Source organism: Pseudopodoces humilis, chromosome 10 (genome assembly GCF_049639895.1).
Source record: "Pseudopodoces humilis isolate 2021_Gansu_Grassland_sample_001 chromosome 10, ASM4963989v1, whole genome shotgun sequence".
In the NCBI taxonomy this organism is placed as follows: Eukaryota; Metazoa; Chordata; class Aves; order Passeriformes; family Paridae; genus Pseudopodoces; species Pseudopodoces humilis.
In genome coordinates, this window is record NC_142209.1 from 27,111,154 (window position 1) to 27,138,755 (window position 27,602).

The following is a 27,602-nucleotide window of genomic DNA, read 5'->3' on the forward strand; positions in this document are numbered from 1 at the left end:
AGTGTTAGATAATGCTCAAGTTTAAATATATAGAGATATATTAAAAAAAAACAGTGGCAAATAAGCACATACAGACACGCACACAGAAAAAACCCCAGTGCTAAGTACTGAAAAAAAAAAAAAAAAAAGAAGAAAGTTAACATTACTTCTTTTTACAACTGCTGCTACTAACAGAAGCTTAAAAACCCACATCAAGTTAAATTTCTCAGGCTACCTTGGGAAGGTAAAACAGTCTGATACCCACGATTGACTTCTCAGTCCATTGACAACTGCATATCCAAAAAACACAAAAAAAAAAAAAGAAAAAAAAAAAAAAAAGAGAAAGAAAAAAAAAAAAAAGAAAAAAAAAAAAGGGGGGGAAAAAGCCAACATTTTGCTTCAGAGCTGGGGTGCCCGGGGGGATGCTCCCCGGGGAGCGGGTACCCGCTGCCCAGCATGCTTACAGAGGGGGGAAAAAAGAAGTAAATCGAGCGCACGTCCCAGTTCACAGCCCTACCCATCACTAGTGTCTTTACCTGACTGTGGGGTCCCATCATGCTGTTAGGATTGTGGGGTGGAGGCTGTGCGTGTGGCGAGGGCTGTGACCCAGGCGGTCCCTGTGAGGTCAGACAGTAGAAGGAGGTTATAGATTAGCACATGAAAGCGCAGAAAGAGCTAAAAAAAGGATTCATGGGTGGACCTGTTTAGTTGGGGAGTCAGTTCTCCCAGTTTTAAATCAATTTTTTTTTTTTCTTTTTTTTTTTAAATCGAGTTTCTATTCATTTGCAGCTGAACAGTGACTAATGATATAGGCAAAAAAAAGTATATATTCAAAATCAGAACATCTGTCAAAATACAGTGGCCACATTGAAAGTAAACGGTCCAGTGGTTCAACCAAGTCTGCAATGATAAACACACAGGGAAACACTTCGCAGGGGCGTGCAACGAGGAAAAAAAAATATGCAGGAGAGGACCAGAAAGGTTGGGGGGAAATAGAAAAACCACCCCCAAACCAAAAAAAGGAAAAAAAAAAAAAAAATCTAAAATAAAAAAAATCTAAAAAATCTTTTTTTTTTTCCTCTCTCATCCCAAAGGTTAGAAACACCTCTGGGTTTGTGTTTTGACCGTGGTTCACTGGAGGCGCTGGAGCAAGCGTGGAGGACGAGGAGCACGTCCCAGCTCACGCTTGGGCAGCGTTTGGCAGGCACAGCCGGGGCTGCACCGCCACACTGAAGGGATGCAACATCCTTCCTCGAGGTGGATTCCCTAAGGATGCGAGTAAAATGGCCTGCAAGCAAAGAAAGGATGTCTAGGGGAAAAAAGGAGAGATTAGTTGGTGCAGGTTTAAGGCTGCAATGCAGCAGTTGCTGACATTTTGGGCTTGAACGCCTACTTTAATTTTTTTTATTTTTTTAATTAAATTTCCCTTAAAAGCACGAAATGAAAATTTGCTTGGAAAAACAGCGAGCTCGGTGCAAGAAATATACCGGTGCGTGTTAACATGAGGAAAAGGAGGGAAAAAAAAAAGAAAAAAAGAAAAAAAAAAGTATTTTTGGAGTCAAAGGAAGTGTAATTGGTAGAGAAAGCACAGGAGCTCTGTCAGTAGGTGATGGGAAGCGACGGCAGGCTCCAGGACCGGCGCCGGAGCAGATGTTCTCTACCTGCCTCGTTACTAATTTCAACAAGTGTTCGCCTTCTAGCTGCTGCCAGCAATGGCATGGTTTGTTACCATGAGCAATTTTCTTAATTAACAGACATTAATTAGCCATTTAGCAATTTTGCAAGCGTTTGTTTAGCAGCTTTCCTAAACATGAATACCACTGTGATAATGGTACTGATTAGAGGGTCCCCTAATTAACAGTACAGGGAAGGAAAATTGAAATCACATAAATTAAAAAGGGAGGGGAAGTTAATGAAGGCAGGACATATTTGCACCTGCAAATCTTTTGTATAGCAGAAACTTGAGTGCAATGTAAATAAAGTAAGAGGGTGGGTTTTTTCTTCTTCTTTTTTTTTTTTTTTTTAATTTTTTGGTTTTTTTTTTTGAATGGTTCAGCGGCGAGATGGAGCCAAGCAGATTTAAACCAAGAGCCTCCTGCCAGCCTCTCTGCTCCAGCCACTGAAATCCCATCACTTATTCTCCAGGAGCCAAAAGGAACCAGCCCCTGCCCTTAATTCCTGGCCAACCTCATCTGGACAAGGTCACAGCACCTCAGGACAAGCCTCCCCCCTGCCTTCTCCATCCATGTCCCACCAGAGCGGAGAAGATAAACCTCTGAGGTCCAACTGCAGCATCAACCTCCTTTAGTAGAAGTCCTCTCCAGGCATGGAAGTTGACTTATTTTTGCTTCTGAGTTGCTAACTCTGTCTGTGAATGCAAAGTGCAGCAGGGGCAGCAGACACCTCCCACCAACCCCCAGTAAGGTCTGGCCACCCCCAAAGCCCTTCCTACACATCTCAGCTGGAGGATTTGGGGTAGGGAAGATCAGAAGAGGTGAATGAGTGATGAAACCAAGTGGAAGGTAAAAATCAGGGCCAGCAAAGGCCACACCTCAAGCCCCATCAATGCAAGAGCCAGCGTCCCCCACGATGCCTGCCTTGTGCTGCAGGAGGGCGTCACTGCTGTCCAGGTACTGATGTCCTTCTCCTCATATCCCACAGCAGGTGAGGGTGTGGGGTCAACAGGTATCAAACATGCAGGGGACACAGCCACCTAAAGCACCCTGGCTAGGCCTGAAGGTGATGCTCTGCATTTTGAGCTGGAGAGCAAACACTACTTGATTATTGGAGAAAAAGCATCTATGGGACACAGCAGCATTTCCACCAGAGAAAAATCCCCTGCTGGACCCAGAGAGCATCCGTTGTTTGTGCTCTGAGTGCATCCTCTGGAGCGTGCTCCTGTCCCGACACCAAGGCTGCTCCCGGGACGCTCCAGGCTCAGCGCTGCACCATCCTTGCTCTATCCCATGTGGTACCATTCCCAGAGGACACTTCTGGATAAGGAGATGCCCAGCTCATGCAAACATTTTGGCAGGCAGGGAGGAGCTGAAAGCAGCTTTTTAATTTTTCCTTCTTTTCTTCCTTTTTCTGTGTGCAGCAGCATCCAAAATGTTCGCTCGGAGCTGTGACCGCCGCGGCCCCCTCAGCACGGCTGCCCTGCTCTGTCAGATATGCAGCCCCTCTGGATAGTGTTATCTCCATAAATATTTGCAGATGTTTCAGGGCTGGGAGCTGTGTTGGGCTGGGAACGCCTGTTGGAGTGGTTGCCTTTCCGCACGGGATTGCCTCGCTGCAGAGGGAGCAGCAGATGATCCCGACGGATCATGGCAGTTGAGACAAGTGTTCTGCAGAGATGACATGTGGGCTCCAACCAACAGAACACCCCTCTTTTCTTAAAAAAATGTGTGTTTAGCAGTTATTAACTACTCCTGTTAAAGGAGGAGGCTGAACACATGCTGTCCTGCTTCCTCCACATCCCTCCATCCAGCCCTGGAGTCGCATCCCTGCGGCACAGCTCCTTCTGACACGTCATGCTGGGTGAGCAGGACCTGCTCTGCAGTTGCTTCGCTCTCACCTCCAGACCAGCACCCTTCCCCAACCAGAGAAACCCCGTAATCCCCCAAGTTTTTATTTTTTCCCCCCAAACTGGACACTCTGTGTAGGGTTATTCTTCATCTTCCTGTAGCTGCCTCAAAAAACAACCCCAACAGCTAAAATGGTGTTAAGAGGAAACTGTGTCCAACAGCTGTTGGTGCCCCAACTTCCACTCTGCTTAGTTTTTTTTTCTCCCCTCTACACTCCAGGGGCTTTAAAAGCCCAACCTGGCCCACTGGACAGCCGAAGTTTGCTGCCACAGCTGCTTCCTACAGGGAGTTTCCAGGAGATCAGGTTATTTCCACTCTGTCTTTCATGAGCTCGACTCCTCAAACTTCTTGTAAAATATTAAAGATGGAAAATGGCACGAGTGATCATAGCTCTGCGTGTGTCAATTTATGTTTCCAGCGTAATTCACCACAAATGGATCATGTTTTATGGGCTACATACTTTCAGCTAATGGGGGAGTTTTGCTATTTAAAAACATTTTCAAGCACCTCTGGGGGTGGCAGAACAAGGCAGGATGGTACGAGAAGGCAAAGCATCACTGCCACGAGACACCGATGGTTTCGAGTTAGCAATAGGGAGGCATCTTGTGTTTAAAATACCTGCCCCTGCCTGCCAGTTTTGACGCTAGAAAATACTAAAATAAATTAGATGGATATTAATTAAAGCCATGCCTGGGTTTATTCGAGAGGAGATTTATTTCTACTGAAGGAGAGAGATATTTTGCAAGTTGTCAAGAAAAAGAAGAGGTTATCTCTGAAGAAGCTTTTAGGAGAGATGCTCCCATTGCCTTCAACAAGAAAGATCCCGGTTGACTTCCAGCATGGGGTGCTGGGTGAGGACCTACCCCAGACAGGGCAGGGCGAGGCCAGGAGAGGTTAGACAAGGCAAGGCAAGGCAAAGCAAGGCAAAGCAAGGCAAGGCAAAGCAAGGCGAGGTTAGGCAAGGCAAGGCAAGGCAGCAAGGCGAGGCGAGGGGAGGCGGGCCAAGTTCCCCCGCAGACAGCGAAAGGCAGTCGTGGGCAGGAGCTCTGCCTCGCCTGCAGCTGGGGCTCCCAACTGCAGAAGCCTGGTTTTAAGGAATATGTTTAACACAAGCTCTTCAGGAAACAAACCCGTGTCAGCCAGAGCCAAGAACAGTCACCTCCATCTGGCTGGAGCACCCGAGAGAAAGTTGACTGCAAATCCCACCATATGCTCCAGACGCTCGGTACAAAAGCCTCGGGCATCCTACTAAACTTCCAGAAAAAAACTTTCTCTTGATGCTTGCTTCTCCCTTCCTCCAGCTTGTAGGCTACCTTCCTTCAAACCCTGCCTGGTGCAGGCTGGTACTAAGTTCTACCCCAGGATTTTGGGAAGAGCAGCTTGGTTTTATGGTTCTTGTGCTGCCTCACTGGAACTGTCTGACCAGACCTGGTGGCACTCGCTGAGCAGTGGGAAATACCTCTGAGACATCAGGACAGCAGGGGGAAAATGGTGGCATCCAAGGAGGGAGCAGGACAACATGGACCCCTTCCCATTGTCCCTGGCTTCACCATCCTCACCCCACGGGTGACCTCACCCAAAGAGGAAGGTCCCCAGGACGTGGGGACGAGAGGTGGGGAGGGCAGGGGATGTGGTGGGGGGGTGCCCCCCGGGCTCTGGAGCCCCCGGTCCTCCCCAGCTCCCGAGGTCTGTCTGCATTAGGGGGCAGTGTGGGAACACGGAGCAGCCGGCGCTTTGTTTTGGTGCATCTCGGCGCCGAGCCGCTGATGCATAGCTAACGCAGCGCCGACATTGATTTATGGTCAACTTTCCATTTCATCAGCGCGGGGTACGGGGCGGCAAGGGGACTCTGTGCTGGGGAGAGCAGGCATGGCTGGGGGGGCTGCTGACACTCCCCCCCTGCCTTTATTTAGTGGTATAGATGTGTGGTATTAATTGCTTTCAATTTTTTGTTTTCCTTCCTATATTTCCCTGGCACCCCCTCCCCCGTCCCTCTTGCAAGGGATCTGCACCCCGGCATCAATCCAGCTTTCAAAACAAAAGCAGGAACGCCTCTGATGACCTTTAGGAGGATGAGCAGAGGGTTTGTTTGTTCATCTCAACGGGACAAAGAGAGAGATTTAAATAAAAGCATCTACCCATGCTGGCTGTCAACCCAGCCAACCTTTTGTCCGGAGCGCAGCCGATGCTGTGCCGCTGGCTGGCACCATGAAATGCCCCAGCAACCCAAGAGCACCATAGGCCTTCTCCTTTCCCATCATTTTGGGAGATCCTGCAGGCTGCACTTCCCTTAGCCCCTGGCCTGAAGGTCGCTGCTGAGCCCTGGCACTGGGAAGGGAATCTCACGACAAGGCAGTGGCTGTGGATGGGTGCTGCAGCCTGGAGTCCTCCTTGCTTCTCCCCATTCTGGAGGATTCCTTCTTCTCCAAGCTCATTTACACGTGTTTGGGCTACAAAGTCCCAGGAATGGTCCATATAATTTTTTACCTTTGCCAGCCTATGGTGGACATCCTCACATGCAGGGCTGGGGGGGTTCACGCACCCCCAGGGTGGCTGTGCAGAGTTTTTGCTACCTGAACTTTGCTGGTGACTCATTCCTCAGCTCCCTGTGTGACTCCCCACCATGCCTGGACACGATCAGGCTCTCTAAATCCTCTCCAAAACTATCTGCCCATGCCTGCTACCCCTGGGGATATCCCTTGCAGGTCCCTGGTGCAGAAGAGTGAGATGCTGAAAACCCCCGAGCCCTCTCCAGCACTCTCCTGGCATGAGGATGGCACTGGCTGAGGTGGTACCACCTCACTCACTCCCAGGGCTGGCATACCAAGGGTTGAGGAGAAGTCCTTTCTATCTTCTGTGACCTTTTTGTTTTTGCCCTCTGGATTTAGGCACTTTAATCTCCTACAGATAGGAAATTACCCTTGAGCTGTGACTGGCTCAACAATGAGCCTCCAGCCCACCTCTGCAAGAGCTGCTCTCCAGCATGTCCTGAAGCTGGAATGAGCTCCAGCACCCGCAATAAATCAGACAGGCTTTCATGGAGGCAATGTTCAGACTGTGTTAAAAGGTGGGATTTTTCTTCTGCTTTCCATCCTGAGGGCTGGGAGGAGAAACCAGATGTTGGAGCACTTTCAGGAAAGGCAGGCTCTGGAGATGTCACATGTGAGCCATATGCACCGGCACCCATCCTCTCTTCCCTCTGGCAGTGCTGGGGATGGGCAGCATAACCTCTACTGGTGTTATGACATTGTCTGGGGTTTCAGGATCCACTCCTGCTTCTGAGCCACCCCCTTCCCCAGCAGCTCCTGGGCCAGCTGCACAGGAGGCAGGGAGCTAGGATGGGCTGTTTACTCCTGAATCAGACCCTTGGTGCCAAAGTGCTACAGGAGGGCAGAAAGGAAAGAGGGAGGACAGCTTGGAGGCTGTCAACGTGAAGAGTCGAGACAGCAGCATGAACAGTAAGTCTGGAGAGATGTGACTCCTCTTCCTCACCTTTCCCACTCTGGGAAAGCCAACCCATACTCTCGATGCCTTGCCCTAAATTCATGCCAGTTTTGCAGCCCTCGCAGCTCGGCGTGAAGCAGAAGCCCCAAAGGACAGTCAGCTTCACTGTGGGGCGAGATCAGGACGTTTTGGAGACACATTTGTTGGAAGCAGCAGCTTGGCACTGGGATTGCTGGCAGCAGCTATGACCTGCGAGATTGCATCTCCGCCGTTGGCTTCACCCCCTGCCGCCGAGCGCTGCCACGAGATTCGCCTGTTTTAGGGTTCCCAATCAATATTGGATATTCTTACTTTGTCAGAAGCATGTTCAGGAAATGGGATCTCTCTTTCTCTCTCAAAAAAGACAGGATCCTCCTTCCCCCTTCCCACACACAAATGCGATCGCCGATATCGGGCTCAGATATCGCCACAATAAATCACAAGCTCCTTATCGAGCTCGCCTGTCTACTGCCCGAGAAGTTCTCCCATATACAAATCACAAGCCCAGATTAAAAAAAAGCCCAGCTTGCCAAAACAAATATTCCTTTCAACTCTTATCCCATTTTTCACATGAGCGTTTCGTCCTCAAAGCAGGAGGATTTTACAGCACCGAAAGCTTATGTTGCTGCAAACCAGTGCAGCTCACTCCGGGCAAAGAGACTCCTGAGAAAACCCCCAAGGTTCAGGGTTTGAAAACTCCTTTTCTTTGTGCCTGTTGATATCCTTTCTGTCAGTGTCACTCCAAACACTCCAACAACTCCTCTGTCAGAGCTTGTGGGATAAGGAAGGAGCGAGGGGACTTTGGGGACTTTGCTGGGTATTTGCTTACAAGGTGCCTCCACGGCATTCAGGGATTTGGCTGGAGCCCACTCCTGCCTGCAGCCACAGCCAGGGTTTGTTAATGCATTCAGTGATTGCATTTGGAAAAAATCAAGTGGTTAACCAGAGGAGGGGGAAAAAGTTTCAGGAATCAAAATCCAGAATGTTTTCAATTACACACGTCTGTTAGGACTGGATAACAAATACAATCCCAACCCAAACATAAACCAAGCAGCTTTGAAAAAAAAACATCGGTTGTAAATACACAGTAACCTCTTCGAGCAAGGAATTTGCTTTAAGGCCACAAAAGATAGAAAGCAAACACGGAAGGACAGCAGAACACAAGTTATTCCTAGACAGGTCAGCTGTGCAGGCATGCTGCTTCCCTAGCATCCTCTTGGGGGGGAAAAAAAAAACACCAAACAAACCAACACAGGCACGACAGCGCTGACACCCAGAGCGAAAGCAAACACGTGCGCGGTGTGGAGGGAGCGCCGGGAGGAGCAGCAGCCTACCTGGAAGAAGCCGGGCGGGATGGGGCCCCCGGGCATCCCGTCATTCGGGGGAATGTTTCCAAGCACGGGACTCGGGGCAGCAGCTGCGCTCTGTGGGGAACAAAACCAGAGCAAACATGGTCAGAGTTATGATAAAAGCATGTTTAAAATGCCACCTTCTCCTGCCACATCACGCTGAGTCAATGTGCCTTGTATCTCCGGAGCCCTGAGCATCTTCCCCCGTGGAGGAACCGGCGGAGGATGCTCGCAGATGGAGGGGCACCGGACTCTGTGACTCACCCACAGAAGAGATGGCCACACAGAACCTGGAGATGATTCTGGGGTTTGTTTATTCATCTACCCAGGCATTGAGACTTGTTACTCCATCAAGGAGCCTCATCCAATGAGTAATTTTTAGGCAGAAGCTGTTTGAAAGGTTTTAAAATGCCTCTCTCCTCCTCCCCACCATGCTTGCTGGTTTAGCCCTCTCCTTCAAAAATTATGCTTCCCTGACCTCACCAGCATGCCAAGGCTTTATTAATTTCCAAATTCATTGCATTCAACCTGCAAAGTCACATTTCCCCTTGTGCCTCCCCAGAATGAGCCACCAGCATGGCTCCAGCCCCAAAAAGAGGAACGGGGACAGACATGGGGTACCTGGACACCCCACTTGCTCCTCTCAGCATTCCTATTTGTAGTTATTCACTTTCTCTGGGAAAGCACCAGCTTGGGCAAGATCCTACTCAGAAGGAAAATAAGAAAAAGATCTTTAAAAGCCACTGCTGGTGACACATCCCTGTGAGATTAGGAGCAGTACTGTGCCATCCAAGTGCACTCCAGTTTGCCCAACACCGAGTGACTCCCATTCCAGTTACAGGACAGCTATAAAGGCACCACAGTGGTGTTAACTGGATTTGGATCGCTGAACTACTCCCTCCACCAATTTTTATGATGGACGTACCCGCCTAAAACCATAATGGAAAAAATTTCCACTGAGGAAATCCCATGAACAGATGGGGTACTGCTCATGCTTGGTTTTACCCAACAAACCCCATGTCCCAACAGCAGCCGAGCCAGCCCCGGCTCCTGACCGCATCCGATGCAGCAACAACCACAAGATGTGAGCAGAGGGGGACACCAGGCTGTCAGGGCAGCCTGGAAAATTAAGGATTATTACTAAGTATTGCCAAGATAGGATCCCCATGTTTGGTCGGCAATGTTGTTATTCCTGTTCAGAAAGCCTTGCAGAGGCAGGGGAGCACCAGACTAATCATTGCCTTGTGCCTTCCCAGGGCATCCCCTGTGCCCCTCATCAGCTCTCCAGCAGGAGCTGGTGTGCAGAATGTGGGATGAAGGCCAGCACCATGCCGGATGAGTGGATGGTTTTCCCACCCCAGCATCTCAGAGCTGCAAGTGTCACAAACAGGAGGCCGATTCCCCAGTAAGAGCCTCCCTTCGTGAGAATAACCAATCTCCCCTGAGGCTACAGGGTCCTGCACCCCCAGCCACAGCCCACGCCACGCTCCTCCCCATGCCCCTGAACAAGGCATCCCGAACAGCCTTCCCCCCATCAGCAGCAAAGGCCAGATCTGAGTGTTTTTACAGTTAATAAAAAAAAAAAAAACCACACGTCCTGGCAGGAAAAATAAGCCTGCCCATTCCAGGCTCTTTTTATACATCAGACGGCAGCAAAAATAGATGGGAGAGGGAGTGAACCCACTTCTCCCCCTCCCTCCATCCCCCCAAGTGGGTCAGCTATAAAAGTAAAACCAAATCTTAATCCAAGGCCATGAACATATTGCAGTTTCTCTGCAAAGCAGATGACGGTTCTTAATGCAAAAATATATAAGACTGAGCCCCAAACTGCAGCGAGCCCATTTGGAATTTCCTTTATTAAACCCTCTATCACGCAAAACGCTTCTCTCCCAAGGCGGCAAGCGCTGCAATAAAGCTGCCAAGGTGATATTTTATGGTTTCAAGAGATTTCCAGCACACTATAATCCTTTGCTTGGGGAATCTCCCAAAGCGAAATGGATCCCGAAGTGGTGGGGAGTGAGGAGGAACATGGATTTGGGGATCTGGGGGGAAAGGATGCTGCTCTTCTCCTCCCCTTGGCAACAGGGAGCAGAAGGAGAAGAGCAGAGGAGCCAAAGAAAATCTTGAAGCAAATGCCCGTTTTTCCACAAAACCACAGAGTATTTTTCCGTGTTAAACACCCTGAAACCTCACCTATGCCTTCGCAGCGTAAACGGGGATTTAAAGTTCCTCGCACATGTGGCGCTTGGCAGAACTTGGTAATTAAAAACCCGCAAGTGCCCTGAGCATATTGTAGGATGGGAGCCAAATTGGTCAGCCCTTGATGAATGATTTACAAGGCTGCGAAGTGACATTTTATTTCTTTTTTTATTCCCCTCCCCATCACCGCTGCTAAGGTAAACACCGAGGCACCTTTAGCCCTGGCGAAGCCATGAGAGCGCAGCCGTGGCTGGAGCAGTTCTGTAAAACACTTGGGTGTGCCAGAAATGGAAGAAAAAAGGCCAAAAAAGACAGCAGGAACAACTTTTCCAAACCTTAAGGGTGAGCACCCAAACTGTAAGGATCAGCACCCAAACCCAAGGGCTTTCCAGCACCCATTTCCAGGATTTTTTGGCCACACAGCTCGTCCCGTATGGTTTATTTTTCAACAGTTTGTCCCAGAAACTTTTTTTAGGGACTTTTGGTTGCAGTTTGCTCTCCAAAGCTCTCTCCTTAGGTGAATATCTAAAACCCATCAGATCTCCCTGGTGAAGGTACAGACAATTTGCAGTTGCCATGGAAGCTGGCAAAAAATGGGCATGGAACTGCTGTGCCACCACATCCAAGCTGCAGCTGAACCAGAAGCACATCAGCCACCCTAAGGTCCCCACCGGCACGTGACACCCCGAATTTCCTTCCACTGAAACACATGGAAACCACTGCCAAAAATGAGCCAGGACAGCTCTGGCAATGCTGGCATGTCAGCTCATTTGCCTTTTATAAGATGGCAAATTTTCCCCACGTTGGAAATCAATATATATGTGTTCCTGGCAAGCACATGTATAGCTATATACACAAACACACATATGTATTTTTAATTCCCTGCCACATACGTCGGTATTTTTCCCCTTTTTTTGGTGGAAACCAGTGGAATGATGACAATCTGGATCACTGTGTTTGGCTTCCAAACCGAAGCTCTCAGTTAACACACCGGCCTGGTACGCCAGCAGATGCCGTCTAAGCCTTTAAATCGCACACTAATTGCACTAATTGAGCTAACAGTCTCTGTTTCGTCTCCCTACCCTGAGTCAACCAGCATCTTCTGGTACTGCTGTAGAGATCCAAGCTGTTGACTGTAGTGTTATTTTGTCAGCCATTAAACGATTCATCAGAGTCATTAATTGATTTATTACCGCTGCCTGCGAGTAGAGCTTTGCAAATAAAGAAGGATGGAGGTCAGGAGGCAATGGAAATCGGACAAAACAGCACAGCCAGGAGCTGGGCACTTGAATTACCGATAGGAGCCCACTTGCACAGGACTGTGGGCATCAGGTTATGGAGGGAAAAAAAGAAAAGATGTGCTGTCTGGCTGTGCTACAAAGCTGGTTAGGGTCTTCAGCTACAATCTATTCAGGATGTAAAAGGGCTGTTAAAACCATCTTGTTTTCTTAACCTAATCCTTCAGGAGAAACCAGGTTATTCTGCTGTATTAACTGTGCTGAAGAGAAGCAGGGAAGAAGCACTGGCATGGCTGCCCCACACAGCTCTCGGCCTCTGGCACATCCCCACCAGCACTTTTGGTGCCACCCAAATTTGCTCTCCCAGGCCGGCTGAGCCGGGAACACAACTCACCTCCACTGTCCCACAGCCCTGGGAGGAGCTGCGGTCCGGTGCTTTCGTTTATTTACTTTCTTTACTGCAGGGTTTAGGTCTCTGCTGGGCGTGAGGGTTTGCTGCGAGCAGGGTGCGGCGATGCAGTTTCCTGCCCCCCGCCCTGCCGCACGCTCAGCCCCACGGCAGCCCTGAGGCACCGCCGGGGTTTTGGGGGCTGAATTTAGAAACCAGAGCAGGTGGGTTGAAATCACTGTCACTGCCAGAACGTTGCTGCTCCCAGCTCCCAGGTACCTGCCTAATAAAAGGCAGCAGCCTGCAAGAGAGGGCTTGGGAAGCCAAGGAGGTTTCTGGATGTGTTGTCCACACATGGGGCTGCTGAAAGGGATTCTTCCTCCTCATACCCATTTGTGGACCTGAAGGTGGGCTTAGGCACTGCACCCCATCCTGCAAGGCTCTCAGTGTCATGGTGAGACCACGGTGGCAGGGCACCACCCACCCAAACCTGCCATGCTTCACCAACACACGCAGTGCTTCCTGTTAACCATCTGTGAAAAACAGGTTCCAACTGGTGCTGGTAACTCTGCCATTAGATGCAAGCTGGTGTCCCCATAGCACACTCCAGGCAAGCAGCTTGCCCCAGCATCCCATGCTGGCTTTCACCAAACACTTATTTTTAATAAACATAACATGCCAGGAGTGGTGCAAGGCGCTGGCAGGCAGCAGGGAGGATGCTCCATTTGTGGGAAGCAATACCAGCACTTGCTTGGCCAGGCACAGCCTCCATCAACCCTAAAACCAAACTAAGGATGGCTGGGTATTTCCTTTTTGAGCTCCTGCTCTTTTTGCCCTCTCTTCTCCAGAAGAATCAACCAGAGGATTTTGGCTGCATCTCACACCTTGCAGCCACTGTGGGAACAGCACAAGACTTGAGGGCAGCTGCCTCTGGTAGGAGCACGCAGAGGTGCTCAGGACATGCTGGTGATCTGGTATCTGTCTCCTTTGATTTTATATTTTTGCCTAGAGCACAGGCTTTGGAGCCTAAAGAAGAAACCAGCGTGCAGGTCAGGACTTAAGCAGGCTGCGTAAACAGGTAATACGGAATTTAATTGGACTCCAGTTAAGCCTTTTCATCTCGTTAAAGCTGCCTTCATCTTATATAGCCAGGTTTTAAATTTAATAATAGAACCCTCCCACACCTCACAGTAACCCGATTAACGCCAGGGAGGACGACACGCCGACCGCTTCCTCTGGACCGAGCCCTCAGATCCTCTCCCACATCAGTCCCCTCCACGGGTCGGTGCCAGCGCCTGTGTTGTATCAACATGCACCAAAATAAATGCAACACCAGCCTGCTGCAGGTTCTGAGAGTGCCACTGCCAGCCCACGCGCCAGCAGCGGGCACCCACTTCAAAACCATGGTGCCTGCAGAGCCTCTCAGGTAGGCTCAGCGTTTTTTTGGGGGCACGCCGTGTTCTCCAGCCAGGGTATGCCAGAGTCTTCCTCCAGTGCAAGCCACTTGGCTGGATGCTCCAGAAGACAAAACAAAGCAGTTCTGGTTTATTTAAAAGAAGGTAAAAGAACGCTGGGTTGAAGACTTTGAATTCCCAAGATACAAAAAAAACCCAAAACAGATTAAATGGGCTCATAGCAGTATCACCAAACCACCCAAAAGCCATTGCTGTGCTCCCATAGGACACCACACTGTGCATACAAGTTCAGCTTAATTTTACTTCCACAACAGCACAAGCTTTTTGTGCTTATTTAAAATCCATCACCTGCGAGCTGCCTGGCTCACAAAGCTCCAGCACACACCCTGGTCAGGAACAGCTACACTCGGCAACTTTTTCCCTCTCCTTTATGGAAAAAGAAACAACCCCCAGCCCTGTATTTTCCTTGAGCCTTAGAAACACCCAAACCATTAAAAAAAAAAGGCACAACAGTTGAATGGTGTTTCAAGCTAATACGGGGGAGTTTTTTTTGTTGGTTTTTCTTTTCCCCTCCCTTGTAAAGGATAATCTGAGACAGCAGCTCCGGCCATGAAACAATAGGATTTTAATCTCTTAAGCCGGCGTCCCCCTTATCCCCGGGAAGGAAACCCCTTCAGTCATTTACAAGTTTGTAAATAAGGCTCTTGGTAGCATCTCGCGGACATCTGCTCCGCCAGCCCGCCAGCGTTCCTGCTAACATTTACAAACATCCTTCCACAAACACCCAGCGCGCTCTGCTGAGCTGGCTTTCTCTAAATATATCCCAAGGAAATAACTTGGCAGGGCTGCAAAAATTTCACAGCGACCGAATTAAAGGGGGGTGGAGGGGGGAGGGATGAGCATGGGAGGTGTAAAACAGACTAAATGCAATTAGGCTCCGTTTTGCACGCGCGTGTGTACAGGGAGCTTTACAAAGGGAAACTTGTGGGAAGTGAAGCCTTGCTGGAAGTGCTTCTCCTGACTCAGGAAGGGATTTGCAGAGGAGAGCACTCCAGGGCTCCACACCATGTGGTTGGGTGTAGAGATCCACCCCAAGCCTGGTGTTTAGGGATGCTTTGCCATGGGCAGCCCCATGGAGTGGCCCCTATCCCTGGCTTGAAGTACTCCCAGTGTTCCCACTGTCAGCATCTTCCCTGGCACAAGACCCATGTCCAGCTACACCTTAAAACCAGTGTATGAGAACCAGTGTATGACCCCTCCCCACTGCCAAACAGCTTAAATGGATCCCATGCAATTAGCACCCTGGAAAACGCTGTAAATACACAGGTATTAATTACTATCAATTCTCCTCTAATAATTCCAGCAACAGACAGGCCAGGCTCTTTTCCAGCAATCAATACCATCCATTTCAGGGGTCTACCTGCCAAAAAAGTGATATAAAATAATTATATAAAATTTTCATTAGATAATGCAATTGCTTAGGACTATTAATCTACTGCTTATCTATCAGTGTGGGATGCTCAGCTCTTTGAGGGCCACCCAGCAGCTCCTTGCACCAACAATTTGCATTCCTGCACTGGACACTCAGTTCCACCTAAATGTGCTCCTGATGTACCCACACAAGACTTTATGGAAAGTCACAGATTAATTTCAGATTTTAAAAAACGTCACAATTCTTAAAACCAAAAGGGAAGCGTTCCCAGCAAGCAAAGCTGCTGGGAGAGGTAATTTCCTGGAGCTCTCTACAAACTTGTGATGGCTTCAAGTTCCACAGGACTTTACTGCCAGTGATGTCCCTTGCTCCATGCTGCAGTTTCTGGGCTGTAACTATGTGGGACTGCACTGGAAGCTTAGGGCCAGCTGACCAGCTCACCTTCCATCCTTCTCTTAAGCATCATTGCCAAAATCAAGTCCTCTCTGTTAACATCCTTTGAAAAAATCGGATTAAGGAAAATACTGCTTACCCTCTCTAAAAACTAGTAATAATGTGGTGATGAGGTGCAGGGGAGGCTGCTGGTGTTGGCAGCTGGACTTCTGTTTCCCACTGCCTGCTGCTCTCCGCTCCTCTGCCTTCTTCCACATTGAAACTGCCAAGTGCATTTTGGAAGGGGTTGTAAGAAAAGCTAGATTTAAATTGGTAATCCAATTCAAGAAGGAAAAATAATAATAACCCGTGACTTTAGAAAAATGCCACGCCACTGCACCACGTGCATTTGAAGAAAACTAGTTTTAACTTATCCAAAGGATTTACTGACACTAATGAAGATATTGCCAATTCCATTGGCAGAACACCCCAAAGGCATCCAGAGTCCGGCAGCTATTTCCCCATTAAAGATGGGCACAGATTACAAATATATTTTTTTAAAAAAATATTTATTTTTTTCCCCCGAAGTTTTGCCACCTTGTATTTCAGCCAGCTGATCTCATAATTTGCTCTTTGCAATCAAAAACAACACAAAACAAGTTGTGAGTTTGTATGGAGGGTCAGTGATGCCTGGTAACTAGCTCTCATCTGAATCCAGGGAAGAGAGTGAGACCCCCTTTCCCTTTGCAGGGTAGTGGGAAACATCGTGACCTCCCTGGAAAAACATCCTTTTCCATTGTCTGTGTAGTTAGATGCTGTGGGATGAAGCACTGACACCCCAGCGCAGCATCCAGCACTTCCCACCCCCAATCCAGCCGGAGAAGACCAGGCCCTGGCTTTACCCCACGGGAAAACATCCCAGTTTTCTCCATCCTCTCCCGCCGCAGGGAAAGAGAGGAGAGAATTAATGCAAATACTCCCATTCTTGTCGTGCACTTGAATGCCAAAATATCCCATTTGCTTAAGCCTATTTTACTGCGAGCAGCTGCCCCGGTATTATTCCCCGACACCAAAGGCAAAGGGCAAAAGAAGTTGGTCCGGAGCAGGTGAACACCATCTGCCCGTCCCTGACAAGATGCTCGTGGCCACCATCTTCGTGTAATAACACAAAGCGTGTTTGAACGCCTGTGAAAGGTTAACGGCGGCGCTTTTTGAGCAGTGCCGTAACCTTTCGCGGGCGCTCGGGCGGGTTTTGTGTACCTACGGAAGCGGCCAAGCATCCAGCCCCGCTCGCAGCGGCCCCTGATGGATTTGCCTGCTGATCTGTGAAGTTTTACCACAGCGAGCCCTTAAAAAAAGAAATAATTAAAAAAAAAAGAAAAAAAAAAGGAGAAAATAGAAAAAAAATCCCCTTCTCTAACAAAGCAGCAGGCTAACAAAAAAGAAATCAGCATTTTTCAAAGAGGTGGCTCTGCTGATGTTTGTCTGTGCTTAGCAGCACCTTCTCCGCACAGCATCTTCCAAGGAAAATGCTGCTGAAGGAGTGGAAATGCCTTAAATTGAGCCAGAGGCAGCAGCTGAACTTAACTAAGGGCTGTGACTTGCTGCACGGGGACAAAGTCTGGCACATCCTATAAAGCCTGGCGAGGCCGATGGGGAGGAAGGCGGTGGACTTTGCTCGGGAGCAGCCGGCATTGCTGTGGCCAGACCTGGGGCAGCTCTTCAGAGCCCGAAATTAACTGGGATGGATGGACTCTGAGCAGATTTGAGGACTGCTGTATTCAGTAACAATGATGGCTATGGGCTTTTGTTCTTGTCAAAACCCAGGTAACACCCATCCTATAGGACCCACCCTCCTGGGAGCATTGCCATGACTAACCCTCCATGTTCCTGCACCCTTGATTCATCCCAAGAAGCCAGTAAGGGCTTAGAAATCCTTCATGAGGCTGCAGTTGTACTCCAAGAGCCAACCCAGTTCTCAGAGAGCCACTGCTGGGACAGCAACACTGGAGCACCACAAGGAAAGCTGCTGGCAAACCCCAATCCAAGCAAGGTGAGCTTTGCAACTGAGTGATGATGGAGAAAAGCCATCAAGCCTTGGCATGATTCCCATGGTGATGTTTGAAAAATGGTGCAAATATTCTGCCCTCCATGCAGACCTTTTCACTGACATCCAGCCTTAGGAAAGGAGCCACAAAACATCTTGTATCCTGGCATCCCTGCAGTGTTTTGCTGCGGAGCATCCTGGATCCCCGCAGCGTTTCACTGCCCAGTCCGGAGCTGCAGAACACCCTGCATCCCCACATCCCACAGCAGTGCAGGTCACCCTCCCCAGGCAGTGGATGGCCACCAACAAGGTCACAGCACACACGACTTCCCAAGTGCTGTGTCCCAGGCTCATCCATCCCCAGGGAGCGGGTTTGTCCGTGCAGCACGGACTGAGCACCGCTGATACTCTTTCCAGGCAAGCTGAAAGCTTGAGCAAGCAGCTCAGGCTGGAAACACATCGAGCACAAGGGAAGGTGCAAGATGTGGATGTGAAGAGGAAAATCCCAGCTTTCCTCACCACCTGCCAGCACAGGATCCCAGCCCAGGCCGTGGGCATCGCTCTATCCCGGCAGCACCGAGGCCGAGCTGTGACTCCAGGGGCACAGACGAACCCAAAGCAGTGCTAATCGTCCCCAGAAATCATCTTTGCGCATCTGCCAGGGGTCAGAGATGAGGATTTTTGGGGATGGGGGATTGCAGCAACTTTCCCCTCCTCTCCACTCATCTAATCCCCCAGGCTAATCCCTTCCAGCCATATGGAGTCCTCACATCCCAAACCTGCTCCCGGGCTGCCCCTTCGCACCCTCTATGCCCCCGGGAGTAATGCTTTGGACCTCAAAAGTGATGTATGGGTGGGGAAAGGGTGTGATCCCCCCTCCAGACCCCTGAGAGATCCCCCAACCACTCTACAGACACCATTTCTGATGAAAATTCACAATAAAACACTCAAAATTCAGGCAAGCACAGCCCCATGTCTGGTGTTTCATCCCCTTTTTCAACAGTAGGGTTTATTGCAGTTATTTGTGGGTGCTATCCCCCCAGAATAGTGTTTCCCAGGTTTGATAATTGCTTAAGGCATTTCAAAATTAATAGAGCAGCTAGAGCAAAGGACAGGAGGAGTAAATCTGACGTAAGCCACTGTGTAATTCAGTGTTGCTCCCAAGAACTGGTGGATTTCTCCACTGCCAAAAAAAGCCAGGGGCTAAGCTAGCTTGGAGGGGGTGCAGATCTCCCCTGGTAGGCTGGGATTTCTTGGGAGGGGGAGGGTGAATGGGAAGAGACATTTTAACCATTTCAGCATGTTCTAGAGGAGAAGAGGTGCACATCCATGGGATAAGAGGGAATTCACCACACCACCTTCCCTCCTGCTCTGCTGCCTTTTGCCTGCCTTAACCTGGGGATTGGAAACATTGCTCCAAAGCAGCCCCAACATTTTATTTACCTTAACACCAGCTCTCTGCATTGCTTTGGTGCTTGCTGGCACTGGTGATCCAGGCACAACTGAGCTGCAGGACTTCCCCACGGAAAAGTCCCCCTGGGGTTGCACAACTGACAAGGTGAACATTGGGATAGGGGAGGATTTCTGACAAAAATACGGGTTTTTTAAAAAATCACTGTTTGCTGCACAGGGCAGTTTTGTTAGATGCAACTCCAAGCCACATTACCCTTAAAGCTTGCAAAACATTAATTATTTCTCTTCTAAGAGCACCTCTCCCTGTCAAAACACAGTGGTTAATACAAACCCCTCATTTATGAAGTGGGAGCTTTTTGAAGCTGGCTCTGGAGGGACCCTATAAAACCAGTGTGCAAACCCCTGCCCCCTGACCCAGCAATAAACTGGTACGTGAGGCAGGAAAACTTAAAGTCTGGAGAGCAAGGAAGAAAAAAGGAAAAAAAAAAAAAAAAAAAGAGCCCCAGGCTTTCAGACAGCAGAGAGGGGGAGGGAGTGATGTGAGAGTGCTGAGCATCACTGCAAGGTCTTGTTTAGACTGGCAGTGCTGGGAAACACCTGGCTACAGAGCTGGTGAGTGGAGTTCAAGGGATGGACCAGGATGAGGAGTAAAGGGAGCACAGGCATGGTGCTCATGGCCATGAATTGCTGTAGAAACTTCCTGACAGGCTTTCTCTCTTTTGTCTTCACATCCACCATTTGATATCCATAGGTAAGAACAGCTCCTTCACTCCCCACAGGCAGAGCTGCTCTTGCAACACCCTGACACAAACCCAGGCACGGGCTGGTGGGTCAACACCGGTGTCACGGCCCCCACAGCACCCTCATCTCCATGCTGACGTTCTTACGAGCACCAGCTTGTGATGTTCACCGTCCTCAGTCCCCAAAGCTGAGCATCCCAAAACATTCCAGCTTTGAGAGCTGCTGCCCCTCACCTCCCTGACAGCAAAACCCCCCTAAACTCCACGGGGAGCTACAGGCAGACCCTGAGCTCCCCAAAAGGCAGAGGATGGCCAGGCATTCCAGTTAGTTTATCCAGACCTTTGTAAAGGCTGGAGAGAATCCCCCTCCCCTGCCCACCCCTCCTGGGGCACCCCACAAGACTCCCAAGGACTGCTGAAGCTCCAGAGCTTTTCAGGGTTTCTCCCTCCCCTTATCCCGGCAGCACAGGGCACCCACCATAGCAGCCCCCAGCACCCACCAGATTTTGGTGGGCAACAGCCTCTCCTGGGAAAACTCTTCCCAGCTGCAGCATGGAAATGACACGAGGGACGAGGGGCCTTTGTGCAGGCAGCACCCTGCTAAGCCGCACAAAGCTGGGAGCAGGGGGGGTTCAAAGGCTCCTGGTGCAGGGAAGGGGCCCCTCCACGTTCCCCCCTCCCTGGGCACCGGCTTTTGTATCGCCTTGGCCGGATTCGTTAACTCCCCTGCCGGAGCTGGCTGGGGCCTCCTCCGCCTGCAATCCCTGCGGATTTTACCTCCGGGCAAGAGCAAGGGGGGGAGAAAAGGGGGGGCAGCCCAGTGCCTTAAAAGAGCCTGGTAAAAACAACAGACTGCAGTTGGGGGATAGATACACGGTGGCTTTAAAAAAGCACACCGCCGAGGAGAGTTTGATGGCTCTGCCAAAAGGAAAGAAGTGTCTTCCCACTTGCAAACAAGAGTTAATTATAGAAAAAAAGGCCCAGGAAAGTGTTAAAACCATCTGTGCCACGAGGAAGAGGCTGGGGCTGGGCGGGTGAAGGCAGCAGCGCTGACAGCTGCTGTGTACAGGCAGCCTGGACCGCTCCCCCGGCGCCGCACCGTGCCCTGCCATCCTCCTGCCCTGCCATCCTTGCTGTGACATCCTCCCACCCTGCCATCCTTGCCCTGCCATCCTTGTCATGCCACCCTCCTGCCCTGCCGTTCCTGCTGTGCCATCCCTGTCACGCCGTCCTCCCGCTGTCATCCTTGTCGTGCCACCCTTGTCATGCCATCCTTGCCCTGCCATCCATCCTCCTGCCCTGCCATCCTCGTCGTGCCATCCTTCCCCTGCCATCCTCCTGCCCTGCCACCCTTGTCACGCCATCCTTGCCCTGCCATCCCTACTATACCATCCCTGCCACGCCATCCTTGCTGTGCCATCCTCCCTAGCAAGCCACAGGTCCTACCTGCCCTAGCATGTACTGTGGGTCCCCAGCAGGATCCCCCTTCCCTCCTGCAGGAGTGCACAGGGCAGGAGCTCCAGGTTCACCAGGAAAAGGCACCACCAACCCCCCAGAGTAGCCTGGATGGCACAGAGGGGACATCCCTGGGATGCACAGTGCAGCCTGGCCAGGAGACCTGTTCTAAATATGTCCCACTGAAGCATCACATCGGTACACCCCAGGACACCTCTAAGCACCCATTTTTAGCCCGAATCCTAAAGAAATATGGCCCAAGTGATGATGCCAAGTGCCCTGCACTGCCTCCACCACCTCTGCAGCAGGGCTGAGGATAGACATGCCTCCTGCTGTGGAAAGGACAGGATCCACAGGAGGCCAGAGCAGCCCGCAGGGCTGCGCACAGCGCCTGACCCTGCAGCCGGATCCCAACCGCTTCACAAATATTTACCTAGCTGGTTTTTAAACAAACCCCAAATGCCAGAGAGTTTAAAGTCCATGTCCTAAACAGCTCCTGTCTTGCTCTTGCCTGCCCTTGGGTCTCCAGCTGCCTGCCCAGGGAGCCTCCAAGCCCCTGCACCCTGCCCTGACCCCCGGGTTTAAAGAAACTGCAGGCAGCAGGCTCCTGCCTGGTCAGGCAGCCGGGCTGGAGGCAACACTCCTATCTCTGATTTTATTAGGGACATTCAGGCTGGATGATGCCTGAACACTCAACTGGTGCATTTCAGAGGAGCCCTCATGTTGAAGAGCTTCCATATAGATTCATTGCAGAAAATAATTAGCCATAATTAAGGGCTTCTGGTTTATGGCTCCAAAAATTGTTTAAACAGCAGAGCCCTGTTCAAATTAAGTTCAGGGCTCACCAATTAATGTTTCTGCTATGGTTTAGTTTCAAACTTCTGCTCAGAGAGCAGCCTGGGCTGCTCAGATCAGGGCTGCTACTCCTGTGAGCAGGCAAAGGAGCTGCGCGGTTGGGCCCAGCCCCAAAATCACTTTATTTTGAAGCAAAAACCTGTTGTGGGTAAGAGAAGGGAAGCAGGAACGGAAGGATAAAACTGACGGGAGCTGGAGAACATGACAGTGGATGAGGAGCAAAAAGGTGCTGCCAGTTTGTAGATGGCTGAGACGTGACATGGCACCAATGCCCATGGCACAGACGGATCAGCTGGAATCTTGGCTCACCAAGTCTGAGTTTGAGGCAATTTCAGGCTCTTCTGTGTAGCAACTACCCACCAGGCCAGCCCCCGCCCCACCTGCGGCGCTCCCTCCCTATGGACAACATATGGCACGTCTCACCTCATTAGAGACATAACTAGCAGAAATAATAAGCAAGTCCTTACACAAAATCTGAACTAGTGCACTAGAACAGGCTCTTCAGCACTGAGGTTTTTGGTCAGTCCCAACAAACTTTGTTCCAAAATCCAGCTGTGCATCCTGTAGCCTCCTCGTCCTCCACACCAGCAGCCTGGGCAATATCAACTGGGCAAAGCAGAGTTAAATGTGGAGATCAATATTCATATCAAGGCAGCTTCTGAGAGGTTTCAGTTGGTTAAGCAGCCTTGAGATTTTGGCTCTGAAAGGCAGTGCTGCTGACGTGGCCGTAGGTGCACGCCGGGGTCATCTATACAATTGTGATCTCCGGAGGAAGTTGCTGACGAGAGGGAATCATAGAATCATTTATGTCAGAAAAGACCTCTAAGAACATCGAGTCCAACCGTTCCCCCAGCACTGCCAAGCCCACCACTAAACCACGTCCCCAAGGGCCACATCTATACAGCTTTTAAATCCCTCCAGGGATGGCGACTCCACCACTGCCCTGGGCAGCCTGTTCCAAGGCTTGACAAGCTTTTCAGTGAAGAAATTTTTCCCAATATCCAATCTAAACCTCCTCTGGTGCAACTTGAGATCATTTCCTCTCATCCTGCCTGTTCCAGCAGTCCCAGGCTGCTGGGATAGGATGCAGGAACCCCTCATGGGTGGAAACCTGAAAGCAGCTCCACAACACATACACTAAAACTTTACCTTTTTCCACTTTTTAATTAACACCAGCCCTCTCTTAGCACTGGTGCAGGGGTATGCCACCATTCACCATGAGGCACCACACTGTGATGCATCACACAGTCCCACCACACCGGACCAAGTACAGGACAAGAAAAGGAGAGCCCATACAATGGCCTGCTCCAAGTTTTGTCCCCAGCATGATGGGGACATCACATGAAGGTACTGGCCCCTCAGCCTGGACAGCTTCTCCTTTCCAAGGCAGGTCCTGAAGCTGCCCCAGGGCCACCAAGGAAAGGCCAGATGATGCTGCAAATCAGTAAAAGTCTTCCCACTGTTTTCTTTGAGGACAAAACATGTTTTCCCCCGTGTCTGCTTTCTCCTAGGAGCAAAACCCCAGTGCTCCTCTGTCACCCAGGAGGGCATCTTCAGAGATGTGTGGTGCCTGCCCAGAGCACAAACTGGGAGCACCGCTGGCTCCTGCCAACTGCAGGGTTTTTCCGAGTATGATCGAGGAGCGCCGTGGGAAGCGCGCACGGAAAACAGCCATCTCATAAACCAGCTCAACTTCATGACCTGAACGTTTTAAGACATAGCAGGAGCCTTTGTACTGTGGCCATAACTGCAATATATCAGTTAGCCATCGCTTCCACCAAGATCTAGTGCTCCAGATCTCACAGCAAATGCTGACTTAAAGACCCATATCAAATACATTATGATACCACTGTTTCCCGTTACCCACGCTGATGATTCAATTAATTTAAAAACAGCAGTGAAATTTAATTTCACCATTAACCCTGTAATCCCCAGCAAATGCCAGCTGGGAAGGCAGCAGCCACCTGCCCAAGTTTGGAGGGACCGGAGGACTAGGAAGAAAGTGAAGGGGTAAAATAATAAGGAAATAAAGATATGAGAAGCAAAATGGGACAAAGCAGGTTATTTTCTAAACCCTGAAGGGGTAGAAAGTATAGGAAAGTTTGCAGGAGAGACAGGGAGCAGACAAGGGTTTGCAGAGCAGCACCTGCAAAGTGTTTCATTAAGAACAGGCTCTTGCAAGAAAGGCTCACTCTTCTCCTTTCACTTCCTTCCATTGGCACCACTCAAACTCACAGGGTCCAGCCCAACTCCAAAGACAAACGCCATGCAGAACACAAAATACATCCTCTGAAAGGGCAACACCCGGAGCCTGGCCAGGCCTGCCAGGCCCTGCTCCATCAGCAGGGCCAAGGGTTAACAAGAACCATCAAATGGAGCGCAAGCTGTTCTTTCACAGGGGTAAAAGGTTGCCCTTTTGAGATCTGCAGAGATGGTCTGCACGTAGGCTCAGGCCTCAGGTCAAGTGGGGTTCACCCAGGGCATCACCAGGCAGCCCCGCTCACCACAGAGGAACAGCACAGAAGGGACACGGCCAGGATGAGCTTCCCTCCCTGACACGTGGCTGGAGAAGAATAGTTAGCCCAACCAGAGCTCTCCCATCTGCTTTTGTTTTCCACTCTTCAGTCCTGGGCTCTGCTAAAGCCCCTGAAGTCACCGGGCATCTGTTCTCCTCCACCCATCGCAATCTGCCAGCCACCGCCGCTCTGACAGCCATCCATCACGCCGTAATACGCTGACCACGAGACCCAGTGGGACATCATTTTCAAGTCAAATGCAGCAGTTAGCATAAAATAAAGCATCGCCCTGGTTTGTTTTTTCCCTTTTTTCCCCCCCTTCCTGACGATCCCGCAGCTGCAGCAAGGGACTCGGTATGCAACAAAAGTGAAGGGGGGGGAAAAAAGGCACAGGAAAATGGCAATTCTACTCTTCTGAGTCATAACAATTATGACGTTGTGATAAGAAACGTTTTCTATGAATTTTTAAGTACCAGTAATCCTGTTTTGCAATTGTCCCCCGGGAACAAGGCGACAGATTGAATGGGGCTGACAGTTATTTCCATCCTGACGAACGCGGCTCCGGCGCGCCGTCTCCTCCCTCCAAACTTCCCGGTCCAGCACTCAGCCCACAGCTCCAGCTTGTTTGGTGCAAGCAACGTGGAGCTGGCTTGGCCACTGGTGAGATTGAGGACGTCCCCAAAAACCCTCTGAAAGCACCCCACTGGCTCCAAGTCCCGCTCCTCTGAGCACCCCTAGGGCAGAGCTGCCCTCCAACAGTACACGCAGGGAGGAGATGCACCCGTGAAGCCCCTTTTCCCTGGACACACAGCCATGCCCTCAGGAAACCTTCAGCTGTGAGCTATGAGGTAAGCTGAACACCTTGGTTCTCCCAATCCTGCCACAGCAAACATCCTTGGAGCTCCAGGAAAGATGGGGATCAACAGGGAAAGCGCTGCTGGATGTTTTGCTACTTGAGATTCCAAAATTTTCATCACCAGTCTAAAACTGCAGATTTATCTCGCTGATACAGGAGAGAAGGCGGCAGGAAACACCTTTTTGTTCAAGTCTTTCAGACTGGGAACAAAACCAGCTCCTTTTACCTCTTTTGTAAAATGAGCACCGTCATCAGAATCAGTGCCGAGGAGCGAATTTGTTTTGCAGAGGATCAAATAAATAATGGATGACGAAGGAAAGCTGCCACGGCGAGACTGCTCGGGAGATGCTCTGCTCCAGGCAGCCTTTCCCGAAATGCTCCTAACAGATCCTCACACTGGCTCCAGCTCCAGCAGCGCTCCCCAAATCCAGGTACCAAGGGCTGCTCTGGCCAAAGTGACACTCTCCAAGACACCAGCGACTCACGGCTGTTGTCTCTGGCAATGATGGCAATGATGGGAATGTGTTTTAATTGCTGCCAGGCAAGGAAAGAGATATGGGATGTGCTCCTGCAAACCCAGGGCATTGTGTGGGCTGTGGGAGTCCAGCAGCCTGGCACAGAGCAGCAGTCCTACAGAAAAGTCCAGCTTGCTGTCCTGTGTTGGCCATTCTCAGCCACCAGCCGGTCAGTAAGTCTCAAATCTTTCAAAAATCTGTTTTGTTTTTTTTAAAGAAAGGACATACTAAGTTTCTGCTTCCCTGAAAGCAGTCACCTTTGCCACCTCTGCCCTGGATTGGCTCTGTGCCACCATGCCAGCATCCAGCAAGTGTGGGGATGATGCCACATACCCACCTCCAAGGCAAGCCTGGGCCTTCAGTGCTCTACAGCCAGGAGACATTAAAATCAGCCTGTCAATTTACATGCAAATTTATTTTAGATGCGACAGAGGGCTTACAAAAGAAGGTGTACTAGATGCTGTTTGCTTCTGCTAAGGCTGCTGTGGTTTGGCTCCCAAGGGTATTGGATGGGTGAGCCCGAGGGGTAGGTGCTGGGATGCAGAGGCTTTCACCTCTGGATCAGTCTCTGGCTCAAACCCAGCTCCCCAAGGACCAAAACCCCTCAGTGTGAGGGCTGTGCAAGCTGCTGCTGGTGGAGCAGTGTGAGCACAGAAGCGTGCCCACCACCACTACCCCTCTGCCTGGAAAGCCCTCCTTGCTAAGATTTCCCCAGCATCCTTTGTCTTGTGCTTTGTTTCCCTTCCCTGAGCCCAGGGAAGCCTTCCCCCTGCCCTCCTGCCCTCCTCCCTGTCCCCAGCACCTCTGCCTGGGGCCAGGCTGCTGCACCCAGCAGGTCCCCAGAGTGGTTTCTCAGAAAGCTCAACCGTTTCTGCACAAAGTTGGGCACTTTGGGCCAATGGCAGGAGTTTCTTTAATCAACTCAAATGGCATTTTCTGCAGATAAAGTCTCCCACTCTTGGCCGCCAAGAAAAAGCCAGTCGGACAGCAGCAAGGAAAAAAAAACCCCAACACCCCCCCACCCCCCCCCGAGGCTGCAAAGTCACCGCAGAAGCTCGCGGGGTGATTATTTATAGCCTTTCCCTCTGCAAAAGCCAAAAATAATTGTTCCAGCCCAATTAATGAATTTCTGAATGCTGGGCTCAGGGGTAGTCACCGAAGTGCAGCACTTTGAGCTGCTTGCAACGTATTGGGCTCTAGAATAATGTATTTAAGAAGGGGGAAAACTTACTGTGCAGGAGGAACTGCAGCCAGAGAAGAGAGGAGTGAGAACATGAAAGCAGCAGCCCTGCAGACCCCAAGGTCAGTGGGGAAGGAGGGGGAGGAGGTGCTCCAGGCACTGGAGCAGAGATTCCCCTGCAGCCTGTGCTGCAGACCACGGTGAGGCAGCTGTGCCCCCACAGCCCATGGAGGTCCATGGTGGAGCTGAGATCCACCTGCAGCCCATGGGGAACCCCAGGCTGCAGCAGGGGGACGCCCAAAGGAGGCTGTGACCCCATGGAAGGGACCCACACTGCAGCAGTTTGGCAAGAACTGCAGCCTGGGGGAAGGACCCACGCTGGAGAATTTTGTGTAAGACTGTCTCCCGTGGGAAGAACCTCATGCTGGAGCAGGGGAAGAGTGGGGGGAGTCTTTCCCGTGAGGAGGAAGGAGCAGCAGAGACAACGGTGATGAACTGACCACAGCCCCCATTCCCTGTCCCTCTTTTCTGCTGGGAGTAAGGAGTGAGAGAAAACCAAGAGTGAAGTTGGGCTCAGAAAGAAGGG

At 50.6% G+C, this 27,602-nt stretch overlaps 1 protein-coding gene across 4 annotated transcripts in view; it reads right to left on the minus strand.

The window, feature by feature from the left end:
* SSBP3 (single stranded DNA binding protein 3) overlaps positions 1-27,602 on the minus strand; it is a 53,826-nt gene that overhangs the window by 8,961 nt on the left and 17,263 nt on the right. For 2 of the 4 annotated variants that reach the window (XM_088060202.1, XM_005521187.3), the window contains exons 5-6: positions 8,381-8,470; positions 516-596 (exon numbers count right to left, since the gene is read on the minus strand). In XM_088060202.1, coding sequence (XP_087916328.1) covers positions 516-596; positions 8,381-8,470 — 171 coding nt within the window. The remainder of the gene's footprint in view (positions 1-515; positions 597-8,380; positions 8,471-27,602) is intronic. The other 2 variants (XM_005521191.3, XM_005521190.3) reach the window with 1 other exon arrangement.